The sequence below is a fragment of the Denticeps clupeoides genome, chromosome 15 (assembly GCF_900700375.1).
Source record: "Denticeps clupeoides chromosome 15, fDenClu1.1, whole genome shotgun sequence".
NCBI classification, from domain to species: Eukaryota; Metazoa; Chordata; class Actinopteri; order Clupeiformes; family Denticipitidae; genus Denticeps; species Denticeps clupeoides.
Window position 1 is genome coordinate 19,503,078 of NC_041721.1, and position 17,969 is coordinate 19,521,046.

The window sequence follows — 17,969 nt, forward strand, 5'->3', positions numbered from 1 at the left end:
GTGGGTGACATGAAATATTGGAAGTCAGACTGGATAAACACGCTGATAATCTGATATCCCCTCATAGGGAATCCATGAATGGCCTTTTATAGTTTAACAGAGAAATATTCTCAAGTCCTATATGTAAGTGCACATTGGTACACAATCGTATGTGTTCAGGCAGTTCAGATACAACTTAATGTATTGGACTGGACAAGGCCCCTGCAAGACAAACACATTATGACACACCTGAAAGCCGAGCCAAAAGACGCGACCCACATAAACCACGGCAGAGGTGTTAGATAAATACGCACACTAGACACACAGCATTCAGCAGTGACCAGCATACATGCACATACATTAGTAATGAACTGGTTCATGAAAGTGAATAGACCAGCAAACCAAGATCTCAGATTTAAAAAAATAGATTTGTACATCTATATGCATGTTTTGTGTTTACATCCTACTGACATTTGCTGGTTCCCATTTAAATAAATGAAAATGAAAGTTTTGTTACATTAGATACACACAGAGGTACTACTGTGTAAATTTAGCTGATGTTTTAATATACAATATTATACAGAAGCATGTTGTAACGTTATGTATAAAGAAAAGAAAAACAAGAGCTCTGTAATACTGATTCTCTGTTCTATCACATGGCCAATTTTTGTGTGATTCTGATTTATAGTGGGGTTTGGGTTGATAAAATAATAATTGCCCTGCAACTGCCACTGTCACGTCCACAAGCTGACAGGGGAATGTAGCATAGAAACGGGACATAATGGAAACGAAACAATGATTTATTAAACAGAAACCAAACCAGGCTCGATGGCCAAAAACAGGGGAAACAAAAGGGGAGAACATAAACTAACCCGCAGGCATTTGCCGATTGCCAGAACTGAAAAGAACTACACTCATAAGTTGCACGGTCCACATAAAAATGTTGCAGCCTCCGAATGGCTGCTCAGAAGCGCCTTATAACGCCCTGCTGTCATGCAGATTAGTGCCAGGTGAGTCTCCAGCTGCACCTAATCGTGACAGCCACCCTACATTTGAATTGTTAAACTTACATTTATATTTACGGCATTCATCAAGAGCAATCAGTAGTGACCGGGACAGTACCCCTGGAGACACTGAGGGTTAAGTGTCTTGCTCACTGCCCCAGGTAGTGAGCCTGGGACTTCTGGTTCATAGGTGAGTGTGCTACCCACTAGGCTACTGCAACGCTTGATATATTTGATATCCACTTTTATTACATATTTTATTATACACTTGATTCATTATTTTGTGTGAAAGAAAATAATGTGTAAAATGCGTCTTTGTTAGTTAAAATGTGTTTTTATTGAGTGGATTATTTATTTGGATTACACTGTAGTCAGTGATATATCGTTTTGTAATTGTTGTTCAATTGTTGTTGACAATTGCACTGTATTTTACTTACACTGGTAAGAACACTGGATTATAAGTAGTATATAAGTAGATAGTTTAAAAAGTGTTAAATATCAGATTTTCAAAAGGGTAAACTGGATCCAGTGTCTTATCTAACCCCTAACCGAAACCCTTCACACATACACACATGTACTTAGTGACCTACGACCTATTGGAAGCCCTCACCTGGGCCTTCTTTCCAGACAGCCGATCAAGCTCCGTCTTACAGTAGTGGAGCTCTGCCTCCAGCGCTGCTCTTTCCTTCTGGCTATTCTCATACAGGCCCTGTAGTACCTGCAGCTCTCCCTTTAGACCCTCACACTGAATAAGAGAAATTCCATCAGTGTGATTATCACTGTTTTACAAAATAGTCATGCAGAATGTAGAAAGAGAGAGAAAGGAAAGCAGAAAAAAATATCCCATCAAGAGCATAATTTAATGGGTTTGTTTATTTCAGTATGTGTATATGTGTGTTAACTGCACACCTCCTTCTGGACCTGGAAGGCACGTTTCTCAGCCTGATGCAGCTGGTCTCTGAGGGAACACACGTCCTCCAGGCCTGCATGCCAGCCTGTGGGAGTGAGGGCTTTGCCATCGAAGGAAAGGTTTTTCTGAATGCTGGCATCCACCAGGCAGTCCGACTGAGCTGTGCTCATGAAGGATCTGCCTTTGCTGGACTCTAGGGGAGCCTCATCCACCCCGCACCTCCTCTCTCCAGCCTCCACCACCTCTAAAAACTGCTTCGTTCCTTCCACAGAGCTGCAACAGAGGGGTGGTGATATATATCAGTTGTTGTCTTTTATTATTATTTAATGCTGTGTTAGAAAAATAGTTGTGCACTTTATTCCTACTCTCCTAGCTCATCCATCACTGTCTTTTGAGTGCAATAACCATTGTGCAGTATCACATCCTCAATCATTATATTTACAGCATTTATCAGACACCCTTATCCAGAGCGACTTACAATCAGTAGTGACAGGGACAGTCCCCCTGGAGCAATTTTTTTTTTTAGGGTTAAGTGTCTTGCTCAGGGACACAATGGTAGTAAGTGGGATTTGAACCCGGGTCTTCTGGATCATAGGCGAGTGTGTTACCACTAGGCTACTACCACCCATTATCTTACCTGCACTTTATGTATGCAATCATATGTATGCATCTGGGTCCTATAAATTTGCCAAAAGTTTAAGTAAACTTTTGTCATTATGGGGTGTTATGTGTAGAATTCTGTGGAAAAAAAGGAATTTAATCCATTTTGGAATGGATGGAATGTAAACTGTAACATGGTCTGCTGTGAATACTTTCCGGATGCACTGTATATTCTATGTAGTGTTGTTTAGGAGACACCAGTAGCGAGAACCAAATTCCTTGTATGTACACCCCTCACATATTTATAAATACTTTATTATATCTTTCCTTGGGACAAGACAAGAGATATGACACTTTTAAGTAGTCAGTGTACAGCTTGTATAACAGTGTAAATTTGCTGTTGCCTAAAAATAACTAAACACGAAGATTGGGCAAGATGGAAGGCCAGACCTCAACCCAACAGAGTTCTGCAAGGAATAACGAGCAAATATTCCTTCTGAACAATGTGAAGGTCTGATCCACACATACAGACAGTGCTTGTTTGAGGTTATTGCCTGTTGAGTTCAACCAGTTATTAATTTTAATGGTTTGCAAATGTTTTCCAGTAGCAATATGAGTTTTTTATGGTTGTTTTCAATAGCGACATAAAAGATTTTAAAAAAAGTTGTGTTATTATGTTATTGTTTTAGGCAAATTATATTTGTCAATACCCTTGACTTAGATCAAGGTGTCAAACTCATTTTCACCAAGGGCCACATCAGCATAATGATTGCCCTCAAATGGCCAGATGTAACTGTATAGACAGAATAAACATTAACAGTTAACATTCAACTTCAACAATATATATACACACACACACACACATGCACGCACACACACACACACACACACACGCATACTTCTCATTGTTCTTGAAACAGCCTTCCATCTGCATCAGATTTTCTCTTCCTGGATCATTGTTTATATTTCTCTGGGCTTGTTCGGAAAATGGTATTAATGTGGAAACCCTGCAGTCTAGTGGCTATGTTTTCACAGGTAACATTATCAGTATGCATTATGGAAAATTTAGCTTGTTGTCAATGCACCCTTTTGAATTGTTTATTATACAACAATCAAACATTTTTAAGGATCTAAATGACATCTGGCCTGCTGGCCTTCAGTTTGGGACATGTGACTTAAATAAAGAACTGATTGCATTTTATGACAAATAAATGAAGAAAACCATGATACTCTAAAGGGTTCACATACTCAAACTGTGAGACAGGTTCAAAGCTGGACTGTCACGGTCTTGTGATCATAGATGCAGTATTAGCCTGCAATCACTTTCTGACCATCTAACAGTGTGTGTATTGCTACATCCTTGGTGCATTCAATGGACAATAAAAGTGCAACATGAAGTTGCAGATTGATCAATCACACACCAAACACTGTTGGAAAGGAAATCAGTCCATAGAAGGCTTCAAACTACTCCACGGAAATGTACTGCATTGTGTGAAGGACACGTTGTGTAAAGACTGTTGAACGCAATCCCAAATCCCTTCTCTGACCTTAACTTCACTTGGAGCTGGACCTCCCAGAGAGAGGGAAAAAGGCAGGGAAAAATAGATGGAGGACACTTAAAAGTATGGGATCATGACCAGGTTATAATAACACATTGAACAGGAGAATGATGAGTGATTGATTAAAGAGAGAGAGTGTGCAGTCACAGGGGTCAGGGGTGTGTTATTTTAAGGTCTGGTTTCATTGTTCTCTTCTCAAATAATCCTTTTTCAGTCCTACAGACAAAATATTGCAGAACTGTATATAACATTAGGCATAGTTATTGCAAAATTTCAGTATAAATATTTAAAGTTAAACATTCAGGACATTGGGTCTTTAATGTGTTGGTGCAGACACTCACCCGAGTCGCTGTTGCTGCAGCAGCTGTAGCTTTTCAGACAGCTTTGTGTTGTTGTCCCTCAGGCTCTGGCATTCATCCATCAGCATTTGACATTCTTCTTTTAGCTGGCCCACCTCACCTGACCAATCACAGAGTCTTGGTTATTGGGCTGTTGGTGAGCTGGGAGAGATATTTACAAACATCTAACCCACACCTGTCCATCTGCCTCATAAACACACATTTATGGAGATTAGACTAGTTTTAATACATATTATACATTTGACACTTTCCTCATGAAAATATTGTGAAATGTACTTTTAAAGGATATATTGGGTGATGACTATGGTTGTGCAATTGATCCCATATTATGGTGGTGTCCAACATTACGGAAATCCACCCTGTGTTTAGTTGTGGCTTAAAAGGACACTAAACATAAAAAAGCAATGTATACCATTACAAGTTGATTTGTACAAAAGCAACTAGTAAATATCTGACACGAGCAGACATGAGTCAGTAGTTGCTGTGTTATCACACAGTTTAGCATCTAAAACCAGCTCACAATGGCTAAAACAAGTAAAATACAGGAATGACAGACAACCCAAATGTAGACTACCCTACATGTGGGTAGACAACCCACAAATCACCTCCAAAGACCTGCAAGAACATCTTGCTGCAAATGGTGTATCTGTAAATTGTTCTTCAATTCAGCACAAAGATCATCTCACAGGGTGATGAGAAATAAGCAATTTCTGCTCTCATGTCACAGAGTCGTTTGTTGTATGCAAAAGCTTGTTAAGATTTTTTGGGGACAAAGTGCTTTGAACTGATGAGACAAAAATTTAGTCATAACAAAAAGCACTTCATATGGTGAAAGAAGATCACCGCTAACTATTGTCACATTTGGTGCCGGTTCCATCATGCTATGGGTCTGTGCATAGTTCAGGGACAGTGAAGGGCCAAATGAATGTTCATGCAAATGAATAATGTTCATGCATCAGTCACAAAGTTATGCAAGGGTTCAATATTCCAACAAGAAAACAACCCAAAACACAGTTCAAAACCTATAAAGGTATTCATGCAGTGGGGGATGTTCTAGAATGGCCACCTCAGTCCTTATGACCAAATATGACCAAAAATCTAGGGGATCCATGCTAGCCATTGAATTTAACGTAACTGGAGAGATTTTGTATGGAAGAATGATAAAAATACCTCTATCCAGAATCCAGACACTAATGAAAGGCATCCAGAGGCTTTTATATTTGCACCTGTTTAATTTTGTTATGATGCATATTGCATATTTTCTATTTATCCAAAAAACATAATGTTAAAAGGATGTTGCTACTTTGAAAGCTCAGCCAATGATTAAAAAATACTTGTTCATATGACTGTAATCTAGTGCGTAATAATTTAGTGAAACCCTTCAATTTCCTCTTTAGTCTGGCTAAATATTTACTAAATATTTATGCACAGCAATTAAATGTATACTTTCCTTTAAATATGGGTCTTGGTTGTGGTGGTCATACAATGGTATCAAATGTGCTAACAGCACTACAGAGATAAGGCATGGGAAGTTCTCCAATTCAATAAAAAAATAAGGACATGGGAACATGCTCTTACAGCAGATGGCTCAAATCTTGGTCCAAGCAGAGACACTCTAATGACATATGAAGCTTGCGGTTACCTAGACGGTTACCAGAGGGTGTACAACTTGTATTAAGACAGCAAGTCACAAGAAGCCTTTATTTATAGTTATTTTAATAAAGGTTCTATTATGCATGGAGCTATGTGTCCTATATACAAGGGTGGCAAGGGATTTTTTTCATGCTGAGAGGCTATTGTCAATTAATAGACTACGCAGTGGGATTGTTGTTTAGTTTTACTAAACTGAGCATCCTGTATAAATGTCTGATTTGGATAAGCAACTTGTCATGGCGGCATGGTGCGGGGATGGACACATAAGCACAGCTTCATATAACAGGAACACGAATCTGAACAGGATTTACAGATTAAGGACCTGAAGATCTTCCCGAGCAGGATAACTGAGTGAAAATAGTGGCAGGGAAGATGATATGAAGTGGATGGCAATAGGAGGCAGAATCCATTTATTAAATTAGATTTTAAAAAACTTAAACATTATATATTTTAAAAATATAAATAATGAAGCGTAAATCCACCTCTAAAAAAACCCAATAAATCTCTTCTCCATCTCATCTTAATTCTCTGTATCCCCTCCAATTGCTTCCACAGGCCAGTCTTTATTAAACCTGGGCCAAATAATTTGTCTAACAAACTATCAATCATCTTTAGACAACCAGTTCATAACATTTACATAATACTTTCACCTTTTAAACATTTCATATACATTTTAAAAATACAATATTTCACTTAACTTAATAAATCATTTTAACAAAATTACCAATACTCCCCTCTTCAACTAAGTTTCTAGCTCTGCCCCTTCCCCATTACTGTAGGGAAACCCTCCCTACAGTGTTTTCACTGGTGGATTTTAGCAAAACCTTTTTGATCAATAATATTACTACCAACACCCAGCTAGTTGACATCTTTAGTACCAGGTAACAGACTGTAGCTCTGTTACAAACTGACAGGGAAGCAATACAAGAGGTGACATTTAAACACTCTCAACAATTGCACACAATCAGGATAACAATGAACAAAACACAACAAAGCTCTGGCCCGAATCGTGGAGCCGCAGTGCCCCCTCTAGGGTCAGTCCATGACACAAATACTTATTTGTGGTTTGTCATTTTCACCACCCAGAATATCATTGGCTGAAGTCTTCCTTGCCTTGAGAATCTCAGTCAAGAGCAGGGAAAACTGCAGTTCACCAGTTCACCTGCACTTTCTTCCCCAAGAACTAGCTACAGTTTAACCTAAATTATTGACAGCAATAATATGACAGGATTTATTCATGAGAACAGTATTATGCTGTTTATGAATCTATGGAAGAAATAGTATGTTTGGTTATACATTAGTTATCTAATTCATGTTAGCTTAATTACCTGAGCTAAAATGCTATCTATACTTATATACTACTCAGTAGCATTACTGTTTTACTAGCCTGTAGGCCATATTTTTTTGAGTAACATTTATTATTACCAGACTAATTGATTTAAGGAGAGACGATGTTTCAATTTTACCTTTTCTTGAATCAGTTGGGCCGACTACAACAAACTGCTTGTTCCTTGGAGAAGATATTGGAGAAATGAGTAAGATGGCTGTTTCACCCAACAGTACAGTCACCCCTATATGTTGCCCTAACTTGTGACTGGTAAAGGAAATCCAATGTCTTGACCAAGATCCAGCGACTATTGAATTGTCATTTATTATATGTGTGTATAGGGGAAGTAGAGTCCATTTGTCTGGTAGAACTTGTGTGCTGTGAGGAAGCTTTTAATTTTCACAACACATTAACTAAACCTGGAGATTCTACCACACTACACATTAATTACAGAAAAATTATTAGTTGAGAAGTATTAGTACTTCTCTGGCTGTGTTGTATGAACTCATTCCCTCTCTTCCTGCAAATGGACCCAAGTGCCAAGCATTTTCTTTGAACGGAAAACATCCACACAAGAATATTAAACGAGAGGGGAAAATAACATAAATCCTCTCCAGGCAGGAGGGCGTGGACTTTGGCAGTCCACAAACTTTATTTTCATATGTTGGTTTGCAGGCCCAACAGGGATAGCTAAGTCAGGAATAGCTCCCAGCTTTTGTGCTTGCTACAGCTGCACATATACTAAATTTGGATAGATACAGAGAAGATTAGAATGGCCCCTCCGAAAGGACCTGCATGAGGCAGGTGAACAGAGAGGAGGACAAAGAGGTGACGAGATGACGAGGACGAAGGATGCAATCGCACAACGTCATCTCATTATACATGACTAAACATGCCTTTTAAAGTTAAGCCTGCCTAGCAGTTAAGGAAGTGTCCCTGTAATCAGACTGAGGTGCCACTGAGCAAAACACCATCACCACACACTGCTCCCCGAGCGCCTGTCTGCTGCCCACTGTTCACCAAGGGTGATGGGTTAAATGCAGAGGACACATTTTGTTGTGTGCACCGTGTGCTGTGCTGCAGTGTTTCACAATGACAATTACTTCACTTTCACATCACTTACAGCATAGCCTGAAGTCATCCTGACTTCTAACTCTTCTTCTTCCAGACTTGATTCCTTGTTGTCCTCCAGTTTCCAACATTCACCACAGCCACCACCGCCATTACAACTACAGCTTCAGGGATCTTCAAGTGGACCAGTAGCATCATTATGGACACGTAATCTAGACCATGGCGCTGGACTACATCCTGGACTTCTCAAACCCTACAACTGTAGGACTTATTATTATTTTGTACAAATCATCACCAGCCCTGCACTGACACCATTTGCAGGCTTAGTCTACCCTGGAAGGGGGTCCCTCTCCGTATCACTCCTTCCCAAGGTTTCTTCCTTTCTTTTTCTTTTACTTGTGTGCAGAAGGGTCAAGTGTGTGGGGTGTCAACTGTAGGGCTTGTCAAAGCCCATTGAGACATACTGTATGTGATTTTCGGCTATATAAGAAATAAATGTTTTTGTTGTTGTTGACTGGGTGCAGTGATGTTTAAACATTGGAGAGGTTGGACCCGTCAACCTGACAGTGTAATTTACTGATGAGGTGGTAGCCATCACCCTTTTTCTTTCTTGGTGAGTTATTGTCAGCTTCACCTCTTTCATAGGTCACTCATTCTGTTATGCCAGAGTGAATGCACGAGGCACAGTTACAAGACTTTTATAATGTTTAATGAAAGAAACCCAAAACAGGAACACAAAGTGTCACAAGCGACACAAGAACGAAGGAACCTGTAGGCTATATAGTGACTTAAATTACACATAATGTCAACGGGGGGACAAGTCGTTGTACAGAGAAAAGACACTGAAAGAGCTGGGGAGGATGACCAGAGGTGCGTGGCCGGTGAGAGGGAGGCAGTGGGGTGCTGAGTGGGAACAGGAGTGGAGCAGTGGATGTGCCGCAGCACGGCGGGGATGGAGCTCTGGTTCCGTGGGGAACAGCGGGGAAGGAGGCGAAGGGATGAGGCTGGGGTTGCACTCTGAGCTGCGGCTTTCAGATCTAATGTCAAATCACTGGGAGAATCCGATATTCACTTATTTAGCAGTCACGTTGGTACGCTGGAAACCTGACATGGCGCCTGAATGCTATCAGCCCTGTACATGCCCCCTGGACTGATTCATGGTACAGACTATTTCTGAACAGTCTCTTGCTCACTCAGCCAACTCCAGCCAACCCAGCATGTCTGGGAATCAAGCATGTCTGGGAATCACTTCACTTTGACACAGTGTCAATTATAAAGTCCAGTTTATCACAGAGTCCCCCTGTTAGACACAGACACAGACAAAGTTAAATTCACCCTAGTTAGGCTTTCCTAGTTAGGGTACGGGGCCACTGTAGCACCAATATACCACTATAACCACATATTTCAGTATCGGTCATACAGTGCCACCATCTGCCGCTGCTTCTGTTTGTTTTCTCCGAGACACGGAATCAAGCGCCCAGACTACTGGCAGACTCCAGTGAAGAGACCAGCAAATAAATCCTGGTTCCTGACAACTGCTAAACAAGGACATAGCTTGAAACGAACCAGAGGCCACCACCACCGTTACAACTACAGCTTCAGGGATCTTCAAGTGGAGCAGTAGCATCATTATGGACACGTAATCTAGACTATGACACTGGACTACATTCTGGACTTCTCCAACCCTACATCTGTAGGACTTATCATTATATTGTACAAATCATCACCAGCCCTGCACTGACACCATTTGCAGGCTCACTCTACCCTGGAAGGGGGTCCCTCTCTGTATCACTCCTTCCCAAGGTTTCTTCCTTTCTTTTTTTCTCTCTCCTAGAGTTTTTTTTGTGTGGAGTTTTTCCTTGTGTGCAGAAGGGTCAAGTGTGGGGGGTGTCAACTGTAGGGCCTGTCAAAGCCCATTGAGACATACTGTATGTGATTTTGGGCTATATAAGATGTTGTTGATGTTGTTGTTGTTGATGTTGTTGTTGGGAAGGTTTTTTCTTAAACAATCCTGAATGTCACGCCCAGCAACAGACAACAACAGACGACGGCGACCTGGAAATGAAGAAGGACAGGGGTCAACACACTGAACACACATGCCTACCGCCAGCCAGCCATTACCCCAGCACTGAGCTCACCTCCTTCCCAGTCACTGGATCCAAACCCGCAATGTTTGTCTGTTCGCCCCCGAACTCTGGCAGTGCCAGTAAGAATGGGCCATCATCTGGCGCAGGAAAAGTTTGGTCAGCTGAACACATCATTGGTTCAGCACCAGACTGCCTCTGGTTCTCACGGCTTCATCACACAATGCCTACGGCTCTGCCTCAAAGCCTCCCACTTCCAAGATGAGTGGCTGTGGCCTACGTCATCACCCGTCTAACCGGGCACACTTTAGAATGGGTCCTCCCCTTGTGGAAAGACGTGACCCTGTTTGTCAGTCTGTCACCGCCTTCCTGTACCACCTTTAGACTGTTTTTTTTCATGGGGAGGCCGGGCGACGGGCAGCGCCACTGCATGTCATGATGTTGCGTCAGGGGAATTGGAGCATAGCTGACTACGCCTTTGAATTCCGTACCCTGGCGAACAACAGCAAGTGGACCAATGCTGCTCTCCCAGTTGCCTTTTACCAAGTCCTCTGGGAGGTGTTGAAGGATGAAATGGTTAACCGGGATAGGGGATTGGACAGTATCATAGCGCTGGCGACCTTCATTGAACAGCGTCTCACAAAACGCAGCCAAGAACAATGCACACACACCTCCCCCTCGCCCTAACACGGTACACCAATGAGGCCACCGACCAGTAGCTACGGAAGAACACATGCAGGTGAGCCAAGCATGACCCCACTAACATCTCAGGAGCACTAACGGCATGAAGAACTGGGGTTGTGCTTTTACTGTGGCATCCTCGGGTGCCCGAATTGCCAACTGCGACCACAGCTCAGGGGGTCACGAGCCCCCTGGTGAGCACAGCACTTAACCCCCTCCCCCCCCGCTCCACCACCTGTTGCCTGCTTCCCGTGACCATTCGCTGGACAAATCCATGTCCTGGCCAAAATCAGGGGCAAGCACTGGGGTGGCCATGAATCTTATAGACGTCGATGCGGCTCAACAGATCATGACTGCCTCGTTTCAAGCCAATCCAACCATACCCATGTTCCAAACCAAATACTGTTAAACCCGTCCAAACCAAAGCCCACGCCCCAAACCACGGACCATGCCCCTGTACAAACCACACCCACGTATAACCCTGTTCGGGCACTACATTCTCCGGGACATGCTGGATCACTATGTGTTTGTTTACCTCAACAACATACTCATCACACACATTACCCATGTAAGTACAGTCCTCCAATGCCTATTACAGAACCGCCTCTACATTAAACTGGAGATGAGAATGTTCCACACCAGTGTTGTTTCTGGGATTCTACATCTCCCCACATGCTGTCGCCATGAACCCTACAAAGACCCAAGCAGTCACTGACTGGCCCACGGCCACCACGGTCACATACAGCAATTCCTAAGGTTTGCAAACTTCTACCGCAGATTATACCGCAACTACAGCCACATCGCACAATCAATGCAGACTCTGCTCAAAGGCAAACTGTCCCCCCACTGGAACCCACAAGCTCAACATGCCTTCCTTACACTGAAGTACCAAGGTTGATGCCCTGTCTCTGCGTTACAACATGGACAAGGTTGTACATATGCAGAGACAACAACAACAACAACATTTATTTCTTATATAGCCCAAAATCACATACAGTATGTCTCAATGGGCTTTGACAGGCCCTACAGTTGACACCCCCCACACTTGACCCTTCTGCACACAAGGAAAAACTCCACACAAAAAAAACTCTAGGAGAGAGAAAAAAAGAAAGGAAGAAACCTTGGGAAGGAGTGATACAGAGAGGGACCCCCTTCCAGGGTAGAGTGAGCCTGCAAACGGCGTCAGTGCAGGGTTGGATATGATATAATAATAAGTCCTACGGTTGTAGGGTTGGAGAAGTCCAGGATGTATTAAGTGTCATGGTCTAGATAAGGTGTCTGTAACGATGTTACTGGTCCATTTGAAGATCCCTGGAGCTGTAGTTGTAATGGTGGTGGTGGCTGTGGTGACCCTCTGGTTTGTTTCATGTTTTGTCCTTGTAAAGCAGTTGTCAGGAACCAGGATTTATTTGCTGGTCTGATCACTGGGGTCTGCCAGTAGTCTGGGCGCCTGATTCCGTGTCTCGGAGAAAAACAAACAGAAGCAGCGGCAGACGGTTGGACTGTACGACCGATACTGAAATATGTGGTATATTGGTGCTACAGTGGCCCGGTACCCTTACTAGGACAGCCTAACTGGTGAATTTAACTTTGTCTGTGTCTAACAGGGGGACTCTGTGATAAACTGGACTTTATAATTGACACTGTGTCAAAATCAAGTGAAATGAGGGTCTAGGACTTTAGCAAAAAGCCAGAGAAAACAGATAGGTTTTGAGATTGGATTTAAACCCTGAGACTGTGTCTGAATCCCGGACACTGACAGGCAAGCTGTTCCACAACTGCGGTGCTCTATAGGAGAAGGATCTGCTCCCAGCTGTGACCTTTTGCACCTTTGGTATCAGTAGTGACCCCGCACCCATTGATCGAAGGGGGCGTGGCGGTTCGTAAGGAACCAAAAGTTCACTCAGGTACTGTGGGGCGAGACCATTTAGAGCTTTATAGGTTAAAAGTAGGATTTTGTAGTCAATCCTAAATTTGATGGGTAACCAGTGCAGTGATTGTAAGACTGGGGTGATGTGGTCAAATTTCCTGGTTCTGGTTAGAATTCTGGCTGCAGCATTCTGTACTAGCTGGAGTTTACTCATGCACCTACTAGAGCATCCAGACAATAATGCATTGCAGTAATCTAACCTTGATGTAATAAATGCATGGACCAACTTTTCTGCATCATGCATTGAAATGATATTTCTTATTTTCGCAATATTTCTAAGGTGAAAGAATGCTATTCTAGTGACATTATCTATGTGCGAACTGAATGAAAGACCTGCATCAATGATGACACCTAGATCCTTCACTTCAATACTCGGTGAGATAGAAAGGCTATCCAGGGTTATTGTGTAGTCAGCCAGTTTATGCCTGGCTGCTTGAGGCCCGATTACAAGCGCTTCTGTCTTGTTAGGGTTTAACAGGAGAAAGTTGGTGAGCATCCACTGTCTAATGTCCTTCAGACAATTCTCTATTTTGTTCAGCTGCTGCCTCTGGTCTGGCATTGCTGACAGATACAGCTGTGTGTCGTCAGCGTAGCAATGAAAGCTAATACCGTGTTTGCGGATGACGTCGCCTAAAGGTAACATGTATAGAGAAAAAAGTAACGGACCTAGGACAGAACCTTGTGGAACACCAAATTCTACTTTACTGTGTGAAGACGAAACACCATTGATGTCCACAAACTGATATCGGTTGGTCAAATATGATCTGAACCATTCAAGGGCTGTTCCCTTAATCCCGATAACATTCTCTAACCTGGCAAGGAGAATAGCGTGATCAATAGTGTCAAACGCTGCACTCAGATCAAGCAGGACAAGCAGCGAGATGCGCCCCTGATCAGAGGCCAACAGCAGGTCATTAACCACTTTAACCAGCGCTGTCTCAGTGCTATGATGAGGTCTAAATCCTGATTGATATACTTCGTGGATATTGTTACAGTCTAGGTATGTGCTCAGCTGCTGGGCTACAACTTTTTCTAAGATTTTTGATATGAACGGAAGGTTGGATATCGGTCTATAATTTGAAAGCTGACTGCGATCAAGATCCGGCTTTTTAATCAGGGGTCTAATGACTGCTACCTTGAACGAACTCGGTACGTGGCCGGTGCTAAGCGACGAGTTAACAATTTTGAGGATAGAATTTATAACATTGGGTGCTATTTGCTTAAGGAGTCTTGTTGGAATCGGATCCAAAGCGCAAGTACATTGATTTGATGATGAGATTAATTTGATTAATTCATGCTCTTTAATAGGGTTGAATCGTTCTAATCGGTGGTCAATTAGAAGATTATTTTCCATGGAAATATCGGCGGAGCTATTTGTTGTGCTTTTAATCTTCTCTCTATTTGCGACAATTTTCGTATTAAAGAAATTCATAAAATCATCGCTACTATGATTATATTGAGTGGTCGCATCCGTTTCTGTCTTATTCCTGGTTAGTTTGGCTATAGTTTTAAACAGGAATCCGGGATTATTTTTGTTTTTGTCTATTAACGAGGACAGATATGTGTCACATGATCCCATCATGTGACCGGGAGTAACACGGAAACGAGGTAACGTGACTCCTATATATTAGGCTGGAGAGCAGCTGCCAATTGCTCAGTCATTGAATGACGCACGCCATTCGACTCGGCTCCGAAAACCCGCTCCCAGTAAGACCGTACCTGTCCTCTATGTTCTCCTGATCCACGAACTCCTTCCTGTCACCCTGTCCTGCCCTGTCTTGTGTCTTAATACGCGAACGACAACATCAGTGTGGTGTTGCGGCTCGCGCCGTCCCCGTTCGCAGATTAACGTGGAGGAACTTACCTGCCTCCCTGCGTCCCACCGCACTGAGGTCTCTCGTTTCCTCCTACACGCCTCTCTCGTTCTGGTCCAGGTTCGCGTTACAGAATGACTGAGCCAGAATTACGCGCTTCACAACTCGCTGCTTTGTGCGATCGGATAGCGCGGCAGGAGAATCTTTTTGGAAGTCTGTCGCAGGAGGTTCGCTTACTGCGGCAGCGCGTTCAGGAAGTGACCGCCGCGCACCGAGACCATGAAGCGGCGAGCGTGGCGCAGAGCCCTCGCCCCCCCCGCGGTTCCCGAACCCAGTTTGCCGCTCCCGGAGCGCTGGAACGGGACCGAGGGGAGCGGCGAGGTGCTCCTCACCGCTCTCTCGTTGATTTTCGAGTTACAGCCTAGCCGCTACCCCAGTGCCCGGTCCCGAATCGCCTTACTCCTAACCCGGCTCGGTGGTTCCGCCGCAGAGTGGGCGGCTGCGCGAATTAGTTCCCCAAGTTCTGCGTCCCTCTCGTATGCCGAATTCGTGGAGGAATTAAAAATCACCTTCTGTCATCCGGACGGTGTGGAAGACGTCGCGTCACAGCTTTACCATCTGCGCCAGTGTACCTCATCGGTCAGCCAGTTTACCGCCAGATTCCGGACCCTGGCTGCAAAGACTCCGCTGGGCGACCACGCCCTCCGGATGATGTACTATGAGGGACTGGCCCCACGAATTCGGGGTGAGATGGTCAGTCGGGAGATGCCAGCAACGTATGAGGCCCTCATACAACTCGCAATGCGGATTGATCGCCATCTGCTGGCTCTCCCGAAAACTGCGGCCCCCACTCCGACCCTGCATCAGACCCCTCGACCGCCTCTATCACCACTTCAGCCCACCGTCACTCCTCCAGACCATAGGGGGGAACCCATGCAGCTGGGACGGACAACCCTCACGCCTGAAGAGAAGCAACGGCGTTTTCGGGAGGGTTTGTGTGCATACTGCGCTTCCCCCTCACACATCCGCCTGACCTGCCCTATTCGTCCGGGGAGACGGGACACCCAGCAGATCAGCACGGCACGGCCATCTAGGCCCCTTCCTCCACATCTGATGCCACCGACCTCCCGACTCACTCTCCCGGCCGACCTGGAATGTAATCAGCGAAGCATCTCCACCACAGCCTTTGTGGACTCCGGGGCGGCTGGAAACTTCATAGACCACTCCTTCATCCGACAACATCACATTCCCCTGGAACTCCTCCCAAGTCCCCTCACAATCACCTCCGTGGATGGTCATCCTATCTCCGCAGGACCCATCATTCACCGTACGGTCCCTCTGCAACTCCGGCTGGACTCCCATGTGGAGAAAATCCAATTTCTGGTGACCAAGATCATCACCTCACCACTCCTCCTCGGGTTCCCCTGGTTGTCCCTACATGAACCCCATCTCTCCTGGTCGTCGGGCATGGTGTTGGAGTGGGGAGCGCACTGCCATCACCATTGCCTTCTGCCACAACCCTCCTCGTCTGTCTCCACGAACCCAGAACCGAGTCCTCCAGTGTTAGACAACATCCCCTCCTGTTACCATGACCTAGCCACCGTCTTCAGTTCAGCCAAAGCCGCCCAGCTGCCTCCCCATCGACCAGGCGACATGGCCATTGATCTGCTGCCAGGAACCACTCCTCCGAAAGGACATCTCTACTCCCTCTCCAAGGCAGAGCAATTGGCCATGGAGCGGTTTGTGGCAGAGGCGCTTCAAAACGGCACCATCCGCCCCTCGACCTCCCCGGCCGCGGCAGGGTTCTTCTTTGTGACCAAGAAGGATGGTGGTCTGCGACCGTGCGTGGACTATCGGGGGCTCAATAAAATCACCATCAAAAATCGAACACCGTTACCCCTCACCAACACCGCCCTGGACGCCCTCTCGGGAGCCAAGTATTTCACGAAGCTGGATCTCCGGTCTGCCTACAATCTGATTCGTATCCGGGAGGGCGACGAGTGGAAAACCGCCTTCATCACCCCCACTGGTCATTTTGAATCCCTAGTAATTCCATTCGGTCTATGCAACGCACCCGCCGTCTTCCAGCAGTTCATAAATGATACTCTCCAGGACATGCTGGGACGGTGGGTGTACGCCTACCTGGACGACGTACTCATTTATTCACCCACTCTAGAATCCCATATTCAACACGTGAGGGCAGTACTAAAGAGATTGCTCGCCCACCGACTGTACTGTAAGCTGGAAAAATGCGCCTTCCACCAGCGCTCCACCACGTTCCTGGGTTTTACCATCTCGTCCCAGGGTGTGGCCATGGAGCCCAAGAAGCTAGAAGCAGTGGCGTCGTGGCCCCTACCCACGACGCTGAAGCAACTGCAACGGTTTCTTGGGTTTGCAAATTTCTATCGTCGCTTCATCCGTGGCTACAGTACGGTCGCAGCACCCCTCACTGCTCTCACCAAACCGTCACCAGGTCCGCTTCGCCTAACCCCGGAGGCCATTCAAGCATTTAAATCTTTGTGTCATCATTTCACCACCGCCCCCATTCTTCAACACCCAGACCCTACCCTTCCGTTTGTTGTAGAAGTGGACGCGTCAGAGGTGGGTGCTGGCGCCGTCCTCTCTCAACGCGGTCCGGACCGGAAATTGCACCCGTGTTGCTTCTTCTCGCGGAAGTTCACCCCTGCACAGCAGCGATACGGGGTGGGGGACCGTGAGCTGCTGGCAGTCAGGTGGGCCCTCGAGGAGTGGCGGCACTGGCTGCAAGGCAGTGACACCCCCTTTCTGGTCTGGACCGATCACCAAAACCTAATCTCTATCAAAACCACCAAACAGCTCAATCCTCGCCTTGGACTTCATCACCGGCCTCCCTGAAGCTAGTGGTATGACCACCATCCTGACCATAGTGGATCGTTTCTCCAAAGCGGTCCACTTGGTCGCCCTGCCCGGCCTACCGTCCTCTGCCACAACCGCTGACCTCGTGCTTCAACACGTGGTC

General features: G+C 45.1%; 1 protein-coding gene and 1 pseudogene across 8 annotated transcripts in view; one reads left to right on the forward strand and one right to left on the reverse strand.

The window, feature by feature from the left end:
* ccdc136b (coiled-coil domain containing 136b) overlaps nucleotides 1-17,969 on the reverse strand; it is a 46,165-nt gene that overhangs the window by 6,257 nt on the left and 21,939 nt on the right. For all 8 annotated transcript variants that reach the window (XR_003742538.1, XM_028954451.1, XM_028954449.1 and 5 more), the window contains 3 exons: nucleotides 4,394-4,511; nucleotides 1,893-2,166; nucleotides 1,594-1,728 (listed from right to left, as the gene is read on the reverse strand). Coding sequence is in view for 7 of the 8 variants with exons in the window: in XM_028954451.1 (XP_028810284.1) it covers nucleotides 1,594-1,728; nucleotides 1,893-2,166; nucleotides 4,394-4,511 (527 nt within the window). In the remaining variant the exon portion in view is untranslated. The remainder of the gene's footprint in view (nucleotides 1-1,593; nucleotides 1,729-1,892; nucleotides 2,167-4,393; nucleotides 4,512-17,969) is intronic.
* Nucleotides 8,109-8,181, forward strand: LOC114765464 (uncharacterized; annotated as a pseudogene).